This window comes from Pelophylax lessonae (assembly GCF_965119305.1).
Source record: "Pelophylax lessonae genome assembly, chromosome: 5".
NCBI classification, from domain to species: Eukaryota; Metazoa; Chordata; class Amphibia; order Anura; family Ranidae; genus Pelophylax; species Pelophylax lessonae.
This window is the reverse complement of record NC_138772.1, coordinates 141,087,687-141,106,619: the sequence shown is the minus strand read 5'-3', so window position 1 is coordinate 141,106,619 and position 18,933 is coordinate 141,087,687. Positions and strand designations below refer to the sequence as shown.

The 18,933-nt window shown below is 43.1% G+C and overlaps 1 protein-coding gene across 2 annotated transcripts in view; it reads left to right on the top strand.

Moving 5' to 3' along the window:
• COLQ (collagen like tail subunit of asymmetric acetylcholinesterase) overlaps positions 1–18,933 on the top strand; it is a 158,176-nt gene that overhangs the window by 74,681 nt on the left and 64,562 nt on the right. For both annotated transcript variants that reach the window (XM_082259199.1, XM_082259200.1), the window contains exons 2-3: positions 4,789–4,904; positions 11,314–11,415. In XM_082259199.1, the coding sequence (XP_082115325.1) occupies positions 4,789–4,904; positions 11,314–11,415 (218 nt within the window). The remainder of the gene's footprint in view (positions 1–4,788; positions 4,905–11,313; positions 11,416–18,933) is intronic.

The following is an 18,933-nucleotide window of genomic DNA, read 5'->3' as shown; positions in this document are numbered from 1 at the left end:
GCCTTGCTGGTTCGAACAGTGGCTATATCAGAATGCTTGCAGTCACTGTTTGGTTGAAAATTTTCGAGCAGGTTCCTTCAACAAAATTTGATCAAACCGTCGTAAAGCAGTTCGGGGATTGAAGGGTCCAAGGAACCAACCAAAATTCACACAGTGTATAGCCAGCTTTGTTGGAGTGTAGTTAGAGAGATTGTTGTTGTTTTAGGATACTGTAAGGGAAATCACCTTTAGACCACAAGCTGATACAAGGAAAGATTTATTTCTCGTATACGAGGAGACAAGTACAGGAGATTGTCAGATATTCACCCACCGGTTCTAGCCGCCTGTGACCCGTGGTATAGGGCACCATACACAGTAGCTAGCCTAGTTGGCTTCTTATCTGAGACTTGTCTGCCTTCTTAAGCTAGCTGGCACATTTATATACAGTTAAACATCCTGACTTAACCCTTCCCCCAGGACAATGAGGAATGTCTGTTTTTATTGCCATTTCCTTAAAGGGGAAGAAGCTTCATCTTACAAACTCTGAAATCTAGCCATTACCATATATAGTATAGGGCATTTAAAACCAGTTAGATTGTATTCAAGCAGAAAAAAATGGAGTCACAGTCAGCCTTATACATAAATGATTATAAAGACATTCTTAATTTCTCTAACAGATACCAAAGCAATGCAGAGAGAAGGAAATCCTATTTTCTTAAAATAATTTTTTTGGTATATATCCTGAGCAATTGGATAAAATATATAAGAATTTGGGTAAGAAAACCATTTTGAAAAGATTTATGCTCCCCATTAAGGTCAACGGCAAGGTTTTCCAACTATCCATTTTGGTTTTAAATAAAGTTATGCAGGGGAGGAGGTAATTGGATACATAGGTAGATAATGGCAACTGTATTTGGATCCCCAATTATCTAAAGAAAGTAGTCAACTGCAAAGGACAATCTGACGGCAAGATAAGTGGGGTATTCAGATATACAGAAAATGCGCTAGATTTGGACCGATTAATTCTAATCCAGAGAGGGTTCCAAAGTCCTGTATGAGCCTCAACACAGACATGTTTGAATATTGGGGGTCGGAAAGATAGAGCAGCATATCATCTGCATAGAGGGAAACACGTTCTTCTAAGGAACCAATCCATATGCCCTGGAATACAGTGGACTGTCTAAGAAGTTGTGCTAGGGGCTCTATAGCAAGGGTGAACAATAAGGGGGATAATGGACAGCCCTGTCTGGTACCTCAATGTATTTGAAAGGGTTTTTAAATTCTACCATTAATGCGGAGCTGGGCCAGTGGTTTATCATATTAAATGCCAATCCAATTAAGGTAAGTATTTCCAAAACCAAATTTTTCTAGAATGTAAAATAAATAGGGCCATTCGACAGAGTCAAAAGCTTTTTGTGTATCTAGTGTTACAACTACTCTAGGTAATGAAAGAGTGTTAGGGGTCTGAGGATTGGTAAACAACCTTTGAATGTTAGTATGTGTCGAGCGACCAGGAATAAAGCCCGTTTGATCTGCACTTATTAAGGTGGTAATAACGGAGTTCAGCCGCATCACTAAGATTTTGGAGAAAATCTTCACACCCACATTTATTAGTGATATTGGTCTGTATGAGTCACAGTATAGCAGGTTCTTGTTCGGTTTGGGATTAGGACTATTAAGACCTTTCATAGATAGGTAAGAAGTGTATAGCCAGCTTTAGGTGAACATGTCCTTTTTATTTAAGTGACAAATTAAGTGGTATTAGAGCTTTGCTTTTTTTTTTAATAACAAATGTGTTATACTTACCTGCTCTGTGTAGTGGTTTTGCACAGAGCAGCTCTGATCCTCTTCTTTTTGGGTGGTGGTGGTGCTGGTGTTCCTGGCTCATCCCCCTCAAGCAGTGCAGGGAGAGAAAGTTTCTTGCCCTGGGGGCAACACAGCATGCTCGCTCCTGAGCCGTTGCTCTATGCGTCCATAAGACACATAGAACTGTGGCTCGGCCATCCCCTCCTCGCTCTCTCCTTATTGGCTCACTGGCTGTGATTGACAATGAGGAGGAAGAGTCCCGGGACAGCCGAGTCTATCTTGAACATCGCTGGATTGGAGGAAGCTCAGGTAAGGATTGGGAGGGGCTGCACACAGAAGTGTTTTTACCTTCATGCATAGAATGCGTGAAGCTAAAAAACCTTCAGCTTTTAGAACCACTTTAACTCTAAACTCTGCTAAACCTTTTTAAGCAGTGACAGCAACAGTTTTTGTTTTCCTTTGCAAAAAAAGATTTAAAATATATGAATAAAAGGTGACTGTTGTCAGCACCTCAGTATTATGGGGTTTGTCAAATAGAATTTTTTTTGTTATAGTGGACCTTTTAAAATATGACTTGGTATGTCAACAATTTTTTACAAAGATAATATAAGATAGATTCTGAGGATTATAGTTTTGTTCATATAATCTAAATTAGAACAACTTGACAATTCATTAAAAGGCCAAGAAAGGCCCTAGAAAAACTGAAAGCATAGTTTTAACTTTCACTGATTTTATTTGCATGTGTGTGTTAATGTAGGGCTTGGTTCACATGTCAGGAAAGCACACAAAATCGATGACGCTACCGGCTCACAGAGAAGTTAATTGTTTTTGGCACCCACACACATCAGCAAAGTGCACACACTTTTGCATGCACCAAACCGCATGGGGCTGCAGCTCCATGCAGTTTGGTGCTGCACAATTTTCCTAAATAGTTGGGGCTTTCTATCCACGCATTGAGAAAAAAGATCATGTGTATTGCCTGACAAGGCAACAACACCTTAAGTGGAACTTTTTTTTTTTTTTTTTACATCTTAGAAAGGGAGGGTTATTACTCCGGTCATTTTTTTTTATTTTTATTTTTTTAGGTCTCTGTCTTATTGGGGAGCTTTTCTTTCACTTCCTAACCAATTGCCAAAACAGGAATTGAGAGGAAATCCATCTGAAGTGAAAGAACGCCTAGTCACCATCGTCACCAGAACTAGTGTCCCCATTGGAGGATTTCCCCTCTATTCCTGTTCTGGGGCCACCCAAAATTTGAGATTTTCCTGTACATTTACTCTTGGTCATAATGGTAAACAGGACAAATGGAGAGGGTGAATCTCCCTAACAGTGGCACAGACAGCAATACAAGCCTGAAAGGTGTTTTAATCCCTCTCTACTCTATCCAAAAGTAAAAAAAGATTTTGCCTCTAGTTATACTTTAGGATAAGTCATGTTTGTAGATTCCTGCCATGTATGGGATAGCGCTCTGCTAAAAAACATTTATGATAAATGTTACATCAAAGTTCTTTCTCACATGCAAACTCTCACATACACTAATTTTTTGTATTTTGCCTGGAAAAAAAATATGATTTGTCTCATTTATTTGACAATTAATTTTTCGTCTAGACTCTTTCCTAATTTGTTTAAAGTGGTTGTAAAGCCTAAACATTTTTTACCTTAATGCATTCCTTGCATTAGGATAAAAAAATGTTTAGGTATCAGTATCCCCCCCCCCCCACCTTCCCCCCTTTTACTTATCTGAAGTCTCATACGATCTTAATTTAAAACTAAAAAAATGTAACTGCAGTTGGGCTGGATCGACCAATGGAAAATATTAACTGATAGGACCCTTAAGAATACATTTCACATAAAAAAAAAATGTCTTATGTTAGTAAACATGCTTTTATAGAATATATGAAGGTGGAACCCTCATTTTGTTTAATAAAGTGGTTAAGAGTAAGAACCTAAGAACCTCTGTTGTATTTTGTCTTTGTGATATTGGTAAAAATATTGCGCTCAACACATTATATTCACAATGAAAAAGTGCACTTGTGCAAATAAATAATTAAAGTCTTTGGTGCTTTAAAATATCGGAGCTAGTTAAGTGATTAACAGCAGCAATTGATACAAGCACAGACTTGATAGAAGTGAGATCCTAAAGCCTTCACCTCCACACTTTCACCCAGTGCTCTTAATACGTACTCCTTAACAGAAGGATATGACATCTTGATTATAGGGGGTCACATAAGCATTTGTATCCACAAAAAATTCCGATCATCCACATTGCATTCCCTCACCAGCAGGGGTGTGTAATCAGATCAGACATGGAACTCCTCTCCCACCCGGGATCACAACGTGGCCACCCGGAAAGTCCTCTGCCCTCTCCACACCGTTCCGTCTCACTTTAATGGATTTACAGGACACTATTTTTCAAGAGTTGCTCTGCCTTCACTTCCACAGTCAGCTTCACTGGACCTCTGGGATCATCCACACCACTGGTGCACTAGGCCGACTGCCTACGGCCACCCTCACAGCTCTGAAAAGCTATCTAAGTATCCTACTGGACTTGTGAACAAGCCCTAACAGCTTGAAGTCCATGAGAGGGGTCCCTTGCCGGTGCCAGCATCCTCTCCCTTCTCCATTGTGTAGTATTGATGGCTTTGTGGATGAATACAATTGTCTTTATATCGATCAAATTATGAGGTTGCAGGCTTGGTGTTCATCAGATTTGCAATCTATTAGCTTTAAGAAGTCCTGTGGATCTGGTCACTATGGTGGTTAAAGCTGGAATCTTTGTCTATGTCCCTTATTACCTATACTGTATATCCAATCATCCTCATGGTGACACAGACAGAATAAAAATACATTATTGGGAAGAATGGGAAAGGCTTGGAACCTCATCTGAAATCAGACATTTCCCCTAACATGCTTTGCTTTGTCTCCTGCATTGAAAAAAAAAAAATTATTAAGTTATCATACAGGTAAATCACCACTTACATTTTTCAAACCTTTTTCTGGCAGCTTTTCCTTCCCTAGAACAGAAGAAACGAAGCAGTAATGGAGGATGCTGTCTCTTAACTCCTCCACCTCCACCAATCTTTCCACCCCCGCCATTCTTCAGAGATCGCAGACATACAGTGAGTATCCATGTTGGAAGAGCACTGACATCTAGCTATATGTAGAAAGCCAGACTACACTAGAATGTCCCAGATATCACGTTCCTTCACACAAAATACTGGTGTCCAAAATGCAAAAATATTGGCAATATGCAACCTTTGATATACCTGTCTCATTTCATAAACATATTCCACTATATTTATGGGTTGATTTGATGATATACAAGTGATTAGTAAACTCTTTTGAACCAGAGAAGAAACTACTAAATTATGTATTTTTTAGGGTGTGTCATCTCTCAAAACAATCTTCCACTTGTAGCGCTACCTCCCCCCAAGAGCAGCATGGTAATTTCTTGACTCCAAGGACCTCTGATACACTTGGTTGAATGAAAGTTACTGCAAGTGCTTATAAGAACTAAAGTACAGATACCTTTAACTTGTATGTAAATTAGTACCAGGAAATAGACACAAGACTGTTTAGTGATAAATTAACTCAGTGTATTGGTATGGGTTGGAGTAAATATCGGTATGAGCATACAATAAGTACATTTAGACACAGTCTGCTAGACAGTATAATCACTATGCCAAAATATGGTATATTTAGAATATTTATTTTGTTTTGTACCGCTAGACTGGAATCAACTCATAAATCAGCAAAGTCAGCAATAGGCGGTGCAAATAAACATTAACTGAAATGTGGAAAAGAATACTGTAACTGGTTTGCAGTGCACTCAAGAAAATGGCTAGAATATGGTGAAATGTCCACTGAGAGGTACCTCTTAGAATAAACAATAGGTAAAGGTCTCTGTGTAGCACCTGTAAAGGGGCAGTCTTTAGTCCTAACTCTTCACCCAGCTAGCATTGGGGCCCCATTGTACTGTTGGTGCACATGAGAATAGACCCAGTCAAGCCTGCAGACAGCAATAAGGCCACTAGATGGCTGCATGGTCAGTTCCTAAGGGGCCCAGTTTCTTTCTCTAGCAGCAGATAGTAAATCCCCACAGCAGCAGCTCACCAGTCCCAGCAATATTGCAGCTTACCATCTGCTCACACACAATGATTAGTCCACTATCTGCACCCAGGTGACTCTGTCTTTCGGCACTCCTGAACTTTAGCCAAGCACCTGGCTAAATATACATAGACACATTCAATCCAATGTTTATTGTTGCAACTCTGCTAATCATCAAGTTGGTCATAATAAAAGAAAGAAAACAATAAAAACATACAGAATGTATAAACCCTATAAACAGATCCTCTCATCAAACCCCATGACTATAGTTGTAGCCTCCCAGGTTATAAACAGAGTCATACAATGTATGTTACATACGTGTACTCTAGATCAGTGTTCCCCAACCCCAGGGCCGCGGACCGGTACTGGTCCGTGGATCAAACGGTACCGGGCCGCCCGAGGAACTTTAAATTATTTTACTGTCTCGGCAGTGGTGGCTGGTGCGTTGGGGGCGCAGAGAAGTGCACCCCGAGCCCACCCATTGTGTGACAATAGCGAATGAAAATTCACTATTGTCACACGGATCCTCCTCCTGGCCAATCAGGAAGCGGGTCTTCCTGCTTCCTGATTGTCCGAAAGGCAAACCCCATGCCATTGGCCGAGGAGGAGGCGGAAGGACTGAGGACTCGAGGAGACTGGCATCTCTGCATTGATAGGGGGAACGCTGGCATCTCTGCATTGATAGGGGGGAACGCTGGCATCTCTGCATTGATAGGGGGAACGCTGGCATCTCTGCATTGATAGGGGGCACAGTCATCTTTTGTGATTTATATATATATATTTCACAGTTATATTATCTTTGATATTTTATTTTTGATTATTAAATCAAAACAAGCGGGCCACGGAAAAATTATCAAACGTTTACTGGTCCGCGGCGATAAAAAGGTTGGGGAGCACTGCTCTAGATCACCCCTCACCTCCACAGCCAACTTCTAAATCTATTAACATACATTGTATGACTGTTTATAACCTGGAAGCTTATGACTATAACCATTCTCGAGTGAGATATACAGTATAAGATTTAGTTTATGCTGTGGATGGTGTTTATAGCATTTGTAGGGTTTATTCATTCTGTTTGTTTTTAATGTTTTCGTTCTTTTAATATGACCAACCTGATGGTTGGTTGAGTTGCAGCAATAAACTTTGGATTTTAATATGTCTATGTATGAATGATTCTTTTGAGAGATGACACATCCTTTGAATCCTACCCATTTCTTAAGGAACATACACTGATTTTCAATACTATTGGGATGTGGTGACAACATGCTCCATGCATACTAGCATTAAAATATTTTCTTCCTAAATAAGTGAATAGAATTAGTTATAATTAGTTATTATTAGTTTGAATAATATTTTGAAAAAAAAAAGTTATGATATGGTCTCATGCTTACTGAACATTTAGCCCTGGTGCATGAGATCCCAATATTTTGGTGCAAGTGGGAGGCAAAGGTGCACCGTCCTGTGCCACTGCTAGCAGCCAGTAAACTCTATGAGAGGCTGAAAGCTGCTGGAGGGTTCACTGGGTAGCAGTAACGTTTAGGGCAGTAAGCGCCTAGCAATGAGTGCCCAAAAGGCAAGGAGTCTGTGTTTTGGGTATTTGTCCCAGGATGCATACTGCCATAAACATTAGTACCACTTGGTGCATCCTCCAGCAGCTTTCAGCCCCTCATAGAATTTATAACCATCCAGCGGCGAGGATGGACAGTGCACCTGTGCCTTTGGCCTGCACTAACAAAACACTGGGATCCCATGCATCAGGGCTAAATGCTCAAGGTATATGAGGCCTAAGGCCCCTTTCACGCTTGTGCGACCTAAAAGTCATGCAGTTTTACTGCGATTTTGCCGCCGCGATTTTGACTGGACTTGAAGCAATGCATATGTCTTTGGACCTTTAAAACGCATTAAAATCAGCCCAAAGTAGTGCAGGGACTACTTTGAAGTCGTTGCAACTTGAAGTCATACAGATATGAATGGTACTCATTATAAATCATGGAGTACAACTTGTCATGCGACCTTGCAGTCCCAAATTGCAGGAAAAGTCGCACAAGTGTGAAAGAGGCCTAATAGTGACAACCTAAATATGACATTCAAATGAATTTCTTTCATGACATTGTGACATTTATAACAGTACAAACTGTCACTAGTTTGTACAACAAATGGTGCAAGTTACAACATGTAACTGTCAGTAAGGTATATATGAATCTGTTACAAAATTGGCTCAGACATAATTTTGTCTGCATCCAGCATGGAAGAGTTCTTTCTTTATCTTCTTATCACCAATATGGCTGTATTTGTTATTGAATTTGCTGCAGAATTAGCATCTTAGTGTTACACATAACTACCTGTATTTGTTGTACCCATTAAGATAACTGGCTTTCATTCATTTAGCACAGAACTATTTAATATGCTCAATGCGCCAGTGTGTTTTCCATCTGAATGATCAGGGTGATAACCGTTCCATTTATAATTATTGCAAGCATCACATTTACACACAGCTTCAAAATAAAGTAAGCTCTCAAAAAGAAAGGGGATTATCAGTATTATCTTGGGACTCTCTCTCTCTCCCTCTCTCACTATACAGTATATGTATGTATATATATATGTATGTATATATATATATAAATTGTACATACAGTATATACTTTTTTTAAATATTATATTCTCAGGTTTGCAGAATTTTTGTCATTGCTTTGCAAGGGTTTAAAATGAATAATAACCCACGATTGGCACAGATTACCAGATTTGTAGGGAGATTTGATATTTGCAGGAAGTTTGTACAAAACTGTTACCTAACAATTTCACCATATGGTGTCACAAAAAAAAAAATTCAAATAGATGGCTCATCATATCAGCAATGCATGCGTTTAATAGAAGTATAAGTAATGAAATAGGGAACCGAATACAGCATAGTAACAATCATTGAATAGATATTCTTTCCCGTATGATTTCTAATACTTCTCTAAAAGGATTTCCTTTCTGTCCTTGAAAACATTAGCTCAGCAGAAACCTGCCACTGAAGGTTGAAACCAATCTAGCTTATAGAATCTGGTGGATTTCATTAACTGTACGTGCAGTCTTTACTGATTGCTCCACAAGCCATTATTCCCTATGGAGGTTACAGAAAAATTCAACTACTCTCAATGGTTGATTGCATTTTTAACTTTAGTATTTACCAGCAGAATGTATTAGCCTTGTGTTATCATTTTACTGATAGGCAATACATCATTCATATGACAACATTTCAGAAACCAATCAACCGTTGTAAAAAACGCCCTCTTTCCATATTTAAATGCACAAATGCACAAACCCAGTGGGTTATGTATACTGTATACATATATGTAATATAATGTATACTGTATACATTGTTACATGTTTGATAGATAACCATACAGTTATATAAATGCTTATATAGGCTAACTACTATGGCATAAAACAAAGAGTGCTGATCAGAATCCATCAGTGTTTACTGATAGGCTAAAGTTGTATTAAACCCTCAGCATTTTTTTCAGTTTAACACAATGAGCACAAAAAAATAAAAAAACCCCAGTAAACTATTTTCTAAAATTCTTACAGTTTACAACTTTCAATGCTACTGGCTCCTGTTCGCCCAGTACTGCTTCCCTGAATTTCTCTGAATGTCACAAAAAAAGAGTGAACAGTGGACAGTGCAGTCTGTAGCCCAGTGCTGGGACAAGGTCATCTAGGGCCCAGGACGAACATACCAAATTGCGCCCCCATAGATGTATGAGCATTATTTGTTCGCAAAAATCCCCCCCCCCCAAAAAAAAATTGAGCACTAATTTGCATGCCTACCCCCTAAGCATAAATTCCCCCTCCTCCCAGTATAACTCTGCCCCCTGCTGAATCCTCTTCCAAGCACAAACCCTTGCCCCCCCCCCTCCAACCCACCAGCTCAAATCATCTCATTCCCCATATGCCCCCAGCACACATCCACCCCCCGAAAAAAATCCCCCCCCCCCCTCCCAGTACAAATCTTCTCCTCCCCTCTAAGCACAAATCCTTTCCCTACCAACTCCAAGCCCCCCTCCCAGCACAGATCCCCCCAAATATCCCCTCATATCACAAATACCCCCAATCATCCCTCTATCACAACCCCCCCCCCCACACACAAAAAATAAAAATAAATTGGCTCCTACCACAAATCCTATCCCCCCTACCACAATATATTTATAGCACAAACTCCTCAAAATTCCCCCTCCAAGCACAAATCTTCTTCCCCCTCCCAACACAAATCCTCTCAAATCACCACTCTTAGCACACTTCCTCAAATTTCCCCTCCTATAAAAATTCTTATCCCCTGTCTCCCCCCAAATTTCCTCTCCCAACACAAATCCCCTCCCCCCAACCTCCTTGTGGTGCCCCCCACCTCACATGATACCACAGTGCCCAGGGCAGCCACCCCCTCCTGCCCACCCCTTGTCTTGGCCCTGCTTTAGCCAGTCTGATAGCTTGGAGAAGATGGGGGGGGGAGCAGGGGAATACCTGGCCATCCTAGTCTACTGGGCTGTGTGTGTCTATTGATCACTGTGTAGGAAGATACAACTCTAGTCCATTAATGCAAGGACGACTCCATAGGATGCTGCAAGAGAAAAGGGCCACCCTGAAGCAGAAAACCTGGGGAAGTGGTCATGGCACCAGCTTAAACAGGAACACAGTTAAGGATAAAAAGACAAAGAAGCTGCGTATTCAAGAAGTAATTAAATCAGTTGTTTAAAAAACTGAATATTATCACTTTACCAAACATTGCGAACTGTGTAACTCCTAGAAGGGCCCTAACTGGGCAGCAAGGCAACTACCAGTAGGGCAATCAGCTGTCTTAATAAATCAAAGCAGGAATATCACAGAAAAATAAACAACACAATATAGTGCTACATATACACCAGTGCAATCAGTGCACGCTAGGGCATAAAATGAATATGAAAACTCCTGTCAGCAAGTGAGTGGGATCCAATGGGGATAACTCTTTAAAGGAATTGATAAGTAAGTACTTAGCCTTATATCAGTTCAGTTTAAAAAGGTTGAGTAACCTAATCTACTCCCCGGTAAATAAAACACACACCCTTTGGACCCTACTTTCCCTGAAAGAACTAATATGGTGTACAAAGGATAATAAGGATCCTTTTATAACTTTGCTATTCATGGCTGGCAGAATGTGATATGTGCCTGATAGAGTGGATTTTTGAATTTTTTTCTCATCCATGAACTTAACTGATTTGAGCTTAGGTCAGCCATGGCAAATAAACCAACAAAGGCTTATTTTTAATTGTACATTAAAAAAAGGCTCTAGAATTCTCTTTCAGTTTCCTTTGTTTAAAATTGACTACTTTGAATGGTATATGACTAAGATATATCTGAATGTAACTAATGTAAGGTGTAAAAATTTTGTTTTTTTCCTAAAAGATGCATGACCTGGACTACACAAACTCGCCTCTAGAGCAAAACCCAACAATACCTTTATGTGTACCAGGCCCACCGGGACCAGAAGGCCCTCCAGGCCCACAGGTTAGTAAAATGTGGTGGTAAAAACAAAATGTCATGAATTCGGCAAAAAAAGTTTGATGGTTAATTTGTTTTCAGTTTCTTACGATTATGTTTGTCAGCATAAAAAGAACGTCATCAGATGGAACCTGGCATAATTTTGTGACGATTTTGGAATTTTTAATACTTTGAAGGGCAGTGGAGGGGTCTGGAGCCTTTTAGACCCCCGATCCCTCCATAAAGAGTACCTGTCACTGCCTATTTCTGTCACAAGGGATGTTTACATTCCTTGTGACAGCAAAAAAAGTGATCACATTTTTTTTTGTTGAAAAAACAGTGTTAAAAATAAAAAAATTAAATAAAATAAATAGGAAAAAAATTTAATTTTTAAAGCGCTCTGTCCTCGTGAGCTTGCGAATGAAAGGAGGTGCATACGTAAATCCCGCCCACAAATTAAAACATTGTTCAAATCACACATGTGAGGTATCGCTGCGATCACCAGAGCAAGAGCAATAATTCTAGAAAAAGATCTGTAACTCTACACTGGTAACCGTTAAAAATTTATAAAGCGTGGCCTATGGAGATTTTTAAGTACCGTAGTTTGTCGCCATTCCACAAGTGTGCGCAATTTTAAACCGTAACATGTTAGGTATCTATTTACTCGACGAGACATCATCTTTCACAATATACAAAAAAATTGGGCTAACTTTAGTTTTTTTTTAAATGCAGTGAATTTTTTTTTCCCAAAAGAATTGCGTTTGAAAGACCGCTGTGTAAATACCACATGACAAAAAACATTGCAACAACTGCCATTTCATTCTCTAGAGTCTTTGCTAAAATATATATATATATATATATATATATATATATATATATATATATATATATATATATATATATATATATGATGTTTGGGGGTTCTAAGTAATTTTCTATTAAAAAATACTGATTTTAACAGAAATAGACTTGGTCCTTAAGGGCCATACACACTATAAGATTTTCTGAAGACTTTTTCCTTTAGACTTACCAAAACCATATAATATGAGGTCAAACCTAAACACTTTCAATTTGTATGCAATCTGGCAGGCCCTTGCACTACATAGAAAAGGTAAATCTGAAGGAAAAAGTCTTCAGAAAATCTTATAGTTTGTATGGCCCTTTAGAATCATTAGGGAGGATTGGGAGACAGAAGTGGGGCCAAACTCACATTTAGTGGAAAATTTGAGATTTGCAAGCATTTGTAAGCGGAGTTCAAGTATATCTAAAACCCAGATATTTTTATAGAACAGGGAATGGTTTATGATCCTGTCATTTTTTGCATCTATGTTTTGGTGAGGAGGTGTGGAGATTTCTTTTTGTTCCCTGTCCTTATAAACACATCAGGAAGTAAGAAAAAATCTCTCTAACAGTTGTCACCAAAACAAGTGTCCCCGCTGGAAAATGTCATTATTGCTGTTTTGGGGGATAACTCCAAGTTTTGGATTTCTCTTTCGTCCATTGACGGACACAGCTCCTGGTATTCATAACCATTGGGTTATACTGCCCCTACAGGAGTAGGACACTGAGCAGAAAAAAATTCTGGCTACACCCATGGGCATTGCCAGGAGTTATACTCCCTCTCTCTGCTATAGTCACTCAGTTTTTTTCTCAGTTTTTTTCTGCCTAGTCAGGAGTAAGGACCTTGTTCCTTGCTGGGATATTTGGTCCTGGCAACATTTTTTAGATAGATAATTTTTTCCTCCTGGATTTTTCCTGTGAGATCCTCAATTAACTGCCAGACTGGGCGACTGGCTGGATAACTAGATCCAGTGGTCACCCCAGTCTAGCCAGCGAGTGCGCGCAGACCACAGCTCAGCGCTAGGTCGGCCACGACATAGTCTCACTGGTTGGGGGCTGGACTGCGAGTTAAACATCTCACATGGTCGCTATGACTGGGTCTCAGCCTGAGCCGCAGCATTCCTCCTGGCCTATAGCCCCCCCCCCCCCCATTTCGATGGAGAGGGGTTCTGTCTGGAGCGGTGCCCGCCTGGTTCCTGGTATGGTGAGTAGCTGTCCCTCCCTCCCCCTGGAGGGTTTTGGGATGAATGTGAGCCCATCCTTGGGACGGTCAGACCCACAGGTTCCCCTCCCTCCCACAGGCATCCCCCCTTGTCAATTCCCTCATACTGCCCCCCCCTCCACATACGCTGGGGCTGTTTGGGTGGTCTGGCCACTTTCCAGGGGTGGGGGCAGGGCGCTGACTGGTGAGGGGGGCCAGGGGGTGCGCCACCGGCGACCGAACGATCGACTGTGCGGGGGTGGGGGTTAACCTAGTGGGTGTTCCTACCAGGGCCCCCGTCCTGCCTGGATCTGCCCTTGAAAATAGTGGTGGCATTAGAGTGGAGCCCTGTGGGCGGCAATTTTGATAGTGGGAGCCCCTCCTCATACCCTGGTGCTGACTCCTGGACCATTTTACTTCCTGATTGCCGCACGTGTAGTGCAGATTATCCTGGTGGCTTTAGGCGCTTGTCTCTGCGGTTGGTAAGTCTGGTGGAGTCCTCTCCCTCTCTGCTGAGGATCGCTTGGTGCTTTGGAGCACGGTGGGGGTTGTTCATTAGCAGTCTTTTTACACTTTTTTGTGGGCTACCCCGGGTGACTCATGGAGTATTTGGAGTACATTTTCCCACCTGATCCCCTCTCTGAGGCTGCTGAGCCCTTCAGATCCCAACCATCCATCCATGTTGGCGGCCCTGGAGTCCCTTATGTCCCGGGTGGAGGTGGCTTGCGGGTGTCAGGCTAGCAAAAAGCGCCCCCTGCCTTCCCTGCCTCATTTGTCTCATCACATCATAAATCTGATTCGACCGCCGCGGACATTGGTCAGCCTGCTGGGTCTGCAACCACGCGCTTGGAATCCTCTCATAGTGAGGATGATTCCTCCTCGTCTGCGACCGTGCACGAAAAGGCGCTGGTGAATGCACTGAATGTATCTGTGCGTGAAACCCTGAAGATGGAGGACGCAGCTGAAGCTGCTACGGAGGCGCAGGTACCCTTTAGCACTCACAAGCCATCCAGAGTGGCAATTGTTGCTAAAGAGTGGGGACAACCAAAGCATCCCCGTGAGGTCCCTAAGCACTTTACTAGGTGTTACCCATATGAGGAGTCCCTTCTTAGGAAGTGTACTGTGCCACCGATGGTGGAGGTTTCCGGTTTCCAGATTAAACAAGGCAAGCATGATTTTGGTTAAAGAGTCCCCGGCCTTTAAGGATCCAGCTGACTGGAAGGCAGAGTCTGTGGCCCGCCATATGTACACTTTGGATGGTTCAGCAATGAGGCCGGTATTCACCATTGCCCTAGTGTCGCAAATTCTGAGCTAGTGGGCTAAGCTCTTACGCCATGACCTGGAGGGGGAACAGCTCCCCCCTGCCTTTGCCAAGCTGGCGGACCAGCTGGTCCAGGGGCTGCAGTTTATCTGTGATGCCTCTTTGGATGCTGCTCCCCTAACCTCTCTGTTTTGGCAGTGGTCTTTCGGCGTGTCTATTGGCTCAAGTGCTGGTCTGCAGATCAGACTTTAAAAAAGGCCTTGACTGATCTTCCTTTCCAAGAAGATCACCTGTTTGGTGCTACCCTGGATGACATCATTAAAAGTCTCACAAGGGGGGAAGAGTACATTTCTTCCACAGGCTCCTAAGGGCAAGGAATCTCGTCGTAGACATGGGCCTTCCTTTTCAGGTCATAAGAATTTTTTTTCGTCCCTCAGGGACGACCGACAAGAACTCAAAGCCTTTCAGTGCCTCTTCAGAAGGATCCAAATGAACCTAGTCTGGCAAGCCAAGATCGGGCTTTTCAAGAACCGTGGACTCTCACCAATATCAGGGGTGGGGGGACATCTTCGCTTTTTTCCAGACCTGTGGACTTCCCTAGTGCAAGACAAGTGGGTCCACAAAGTCATTCAGTCCGGCTACAAGATCGAGTTTCGTTCTTGTCCCTAGCAAGGTTTTTTCCTTCCAACTTGCGCCTGTCCCCAGAATGCTTACAGGGCCTGTTTGGGGCGGTACAAGACCTGTTCCTTCAAAGGGTGATTGTCCCGGTTCTGACTTCGGAAGGTTTTTAGGGTTTTTACTATTCACACTCCCTAGGAAGGGAGGTAAAGTGCCTCCAATCCTGGATCTCAAGGCGCTAAACGGCTTTGTGCAGTTACAGAAGTTCAGAATAAAGTCCATTCGAATGGTGGTATCAGGGGGATTTCCTCGCCTCTTTTGAAATCAAGGATGCCTACCTTCCCATTCCAATATTTGCCAGTCACCAGCGTTTTCTGCACTTTGCTGTGGGAGATGAGCATTATACGTTTGTGGCATTACCCTTTGGTCTCGGGTCTTCACTATAGTGTTAGCTCTGGTGCTATGCCAACGGGGGATTGCGGTACTGGGCTATTTGGACTCTCCTTTTGCGAACAGAGTCTCCCTCTGCTCTGGTGGACAAACTGGAGATCACAATACGAACTCTGCGGGATTCGGCTGGATTCTGAACTTTCAGAAGTCTGCTCTGGTTCCGTCCATGAAGCTGGACTTACTGGGCCTGACTCTGGACTCGGCCTTAGCCAGAGTGCTCCTTCCTCTGGACAAACTCCAGACATTGCAGGCTCCAATTCGTCTCCTGCTGTCCAGCAGATGATAATCCCTCTGGACTTGCACGCAGGTGCCGGGCCTGATGGTGTCTACCTTCAAAGCGGTTCTGTTTGCACAGCTCTTTACAAGGTCCCGGCAAAGGGAGATTCAAATCAAATGACACAAGACTCCCCAGTCTTTGGAAAATCAGATCCGGCTGAGTCTGGGAATGAGGGAGTTCTTGATATAGTGGCTTCATTCTCCGGCGCTTTGGCTGGGAAAATCCTTCCTCCCCTTGTATTGGACAGTGGTCACCGCGAATGCCAGCCTCTCCGGCTGGGGAGGCTCACCGGTCAATGTCTTGAAACTCCGAGAGATCAGACTGTGTCTGGATCATTGGACAGATTCTCTTCAGGTTTGTCCAGTGCGCATTCAATCGGACAATGCCACAGCCATGACATATGTTAATCAGCAAGGGGGCACAATAAGTGTCCTGTCGGCTATGTAGGTAGTCTGCATTCTAAGGTGGGCAGAACGGTTCGTTCCAGCCCTCTCCACTGTACACATTCCTGGGGTGAAAAATTGGCAGGCGTTGGACCACGGGAGTGGTCCCTTCACCCAGAGGTGTTTCATCAGCTGTGTCTCTGGTGGGGCACCCCTGAGATGGATCTGTTGGCATCTCGGCTCAACAGAAAGGTGAAGAGGTTTGTGGCTCAGTCAAGAGATCCTCTGGCGGACACCATAGATGCGCTGGTGGCCCCATGAGGTTAGTATCAGCTGATTTTTCACCTTCTCTCCTCTCAAGCTTCTGCCCAGACATCTACACAGGATCAAGGCAGAAGGGATACCAGTCATCTTAGTGGCTCCGGACTGGCTTCGCTGGGCTTGGTACGCCGATCCGGTAGGCTGGTCGTCAACGTTCCTTGGAAGCTTCCTCTCAGGGAGGATCTTCTGTCCCAAGGACCTATGTTCCATCCTGCTTTATAGTCGCTGGCTTTGATGGCTTGGCTGTTGAACACCAGGTGCTGAAGGATAGAGGTTTATCTGAGTCAGTGATTCCTACACTTTTGAAAGCTAGGAAGATCTACCTAGAAGACGTAGATTGCGTGGTGTGAGTCTCTTGGAGTTCCTCTTCGCTCTTCCTCGCTCCTCCTCAGTGGCTCGGGTCTTAACCTTCCTTCAACGGGGGGTTGAACAGAAATTGGCCTTGAGTACCATCAAGGGCCAGGTGTTGGCTTTAGTGGTCCTCTTCCAACGACCTTTGGCCACACACTCCCTGGTGCGTACCTTTCTTCAGGGTGTCTGACATTTGGTTCCTCCAGTGCAGGCTCCGTTGCCGTCTTGGGACCTTAATTTGGTGCTTTCAGCTCTGCAGTAGCCTCCCCTTGAAAATATTCTGGAGATTCCCCTGCTCACGTCGTCCCAGAAGGTGGCCTTTTAAGTGGCTATCACTTTTGCGTGCAGGGTGTCAGAACTGGTGGCATTATCCTGTCGTTCACCATACCTGGTGATTCACAGGGGTAAGGTGGTTCTTTGCCCCTGTCCGTCGTTCCTTCCAAAGGTTGTCTCTGATTTTCATTTGAATGAAGACATTGTGTTGCCTTCCTTGTGTCCCAGGCCAAAACATCCGAAGGAAATTGCCTTGCATGCCTTGGATTTGGTCCGGGCAATTGGGGTGTACCTGGCAGCTACGGAGTCTTTCAGGAAGTCAGACTCTCTATTTGTGCTCATGCATGGACCTTGCAAGGGTTATCGGCTTCCTCTGTGACCCTTTCCAGATGAATCAGACAGACAGGGGTTCAGGTCTATTCCATCAGGGGTCAGGTTCCTCCTTTCCCCATCAAGGCGCACTCTACTAGGGCGCTTAGTGCCTCCTGGGCCTTCTGTCATCAGGTGTCAGTGACGTAGGATTGCAAAGCTGCCACATGGCCGTCGGTGCTCACTTTTGCAAAGTTTTATAAGGTGGATGTGTTAGCATCTTAGGATGCTTCCTTTGGCCGGAAGGTTTTGCCAGCTGCTGTTTAAGAGGACCCGATCCTCTTTGTGGGTGTATTGTTTTTTTTTTTCAGGTGGGCTCCAGTTGTTTGGTTGAGCCCCTGTTGCCTGGTTGGCTAATGTTTAGACTTGGGAATTTTTAGGTTGTTCCCACCCCTCATGTTTAAAACTGCTTTGGGACATCCCAATGGTTATGAATACCAGGAGCTGTGTCCGTCAATGAACGAAAGAGAAAATGGGATTTTTAACTTGGCATAAAATCCATTTCTCTGATGTTCATTGACGGACACAGGACCCACGCCTCTGTGGAGTTATTTTTCTCCTGACACTGCTTGTTACAAAACTGAGTGGCTATAGCAGAGAGAGGGAGTATACCCCCTGGGACTGCCCCTGGGTGTAGCCAGAATTTTTTTCTGCCTAGTGTCCTACTCCTACTCCTGTAGGGGCCAGTATAGCCCAATGGTTATGAATACCAGGAGCTGTGTCCGTCAATGGACATCAGAGAAATGGATTTTTCCTCTCAGTGTGGGTCACCAGGACAAAAAGAAAGGGTGAATCTAATGGAGACACAGATAGCAATAAAAACTTGATATGGGTCACTCTCTATTTAAAAGAAACATGTCAAACTGTTAATGTTGCCGCCTATTGGATCCAAATTGAACTTTAAGAATTGCCCTCTCACTGGTAGAATTTAGATCAGGGTCTGCACTGTTTTTTGTACATCTTTATGCAGATCTCCCTGCGTGGAGACATTTGAGATGCTATCTGATAACTATCTTGCATGTGATGGCATGTTTACCACCTAATAAAATGTTTTGAAATTAAACCATGTAATTTTACCTCCTGAAAAAAGTCAGGCCCGGAGGAAAGGATTGGAAGAAATGGACAGAGGGATGGCATGACTGAGGCTTATGGGCAGTGGTGGATTTTTTCCTTCCCCTTCTGGGGATTAAATGTTTTGTCA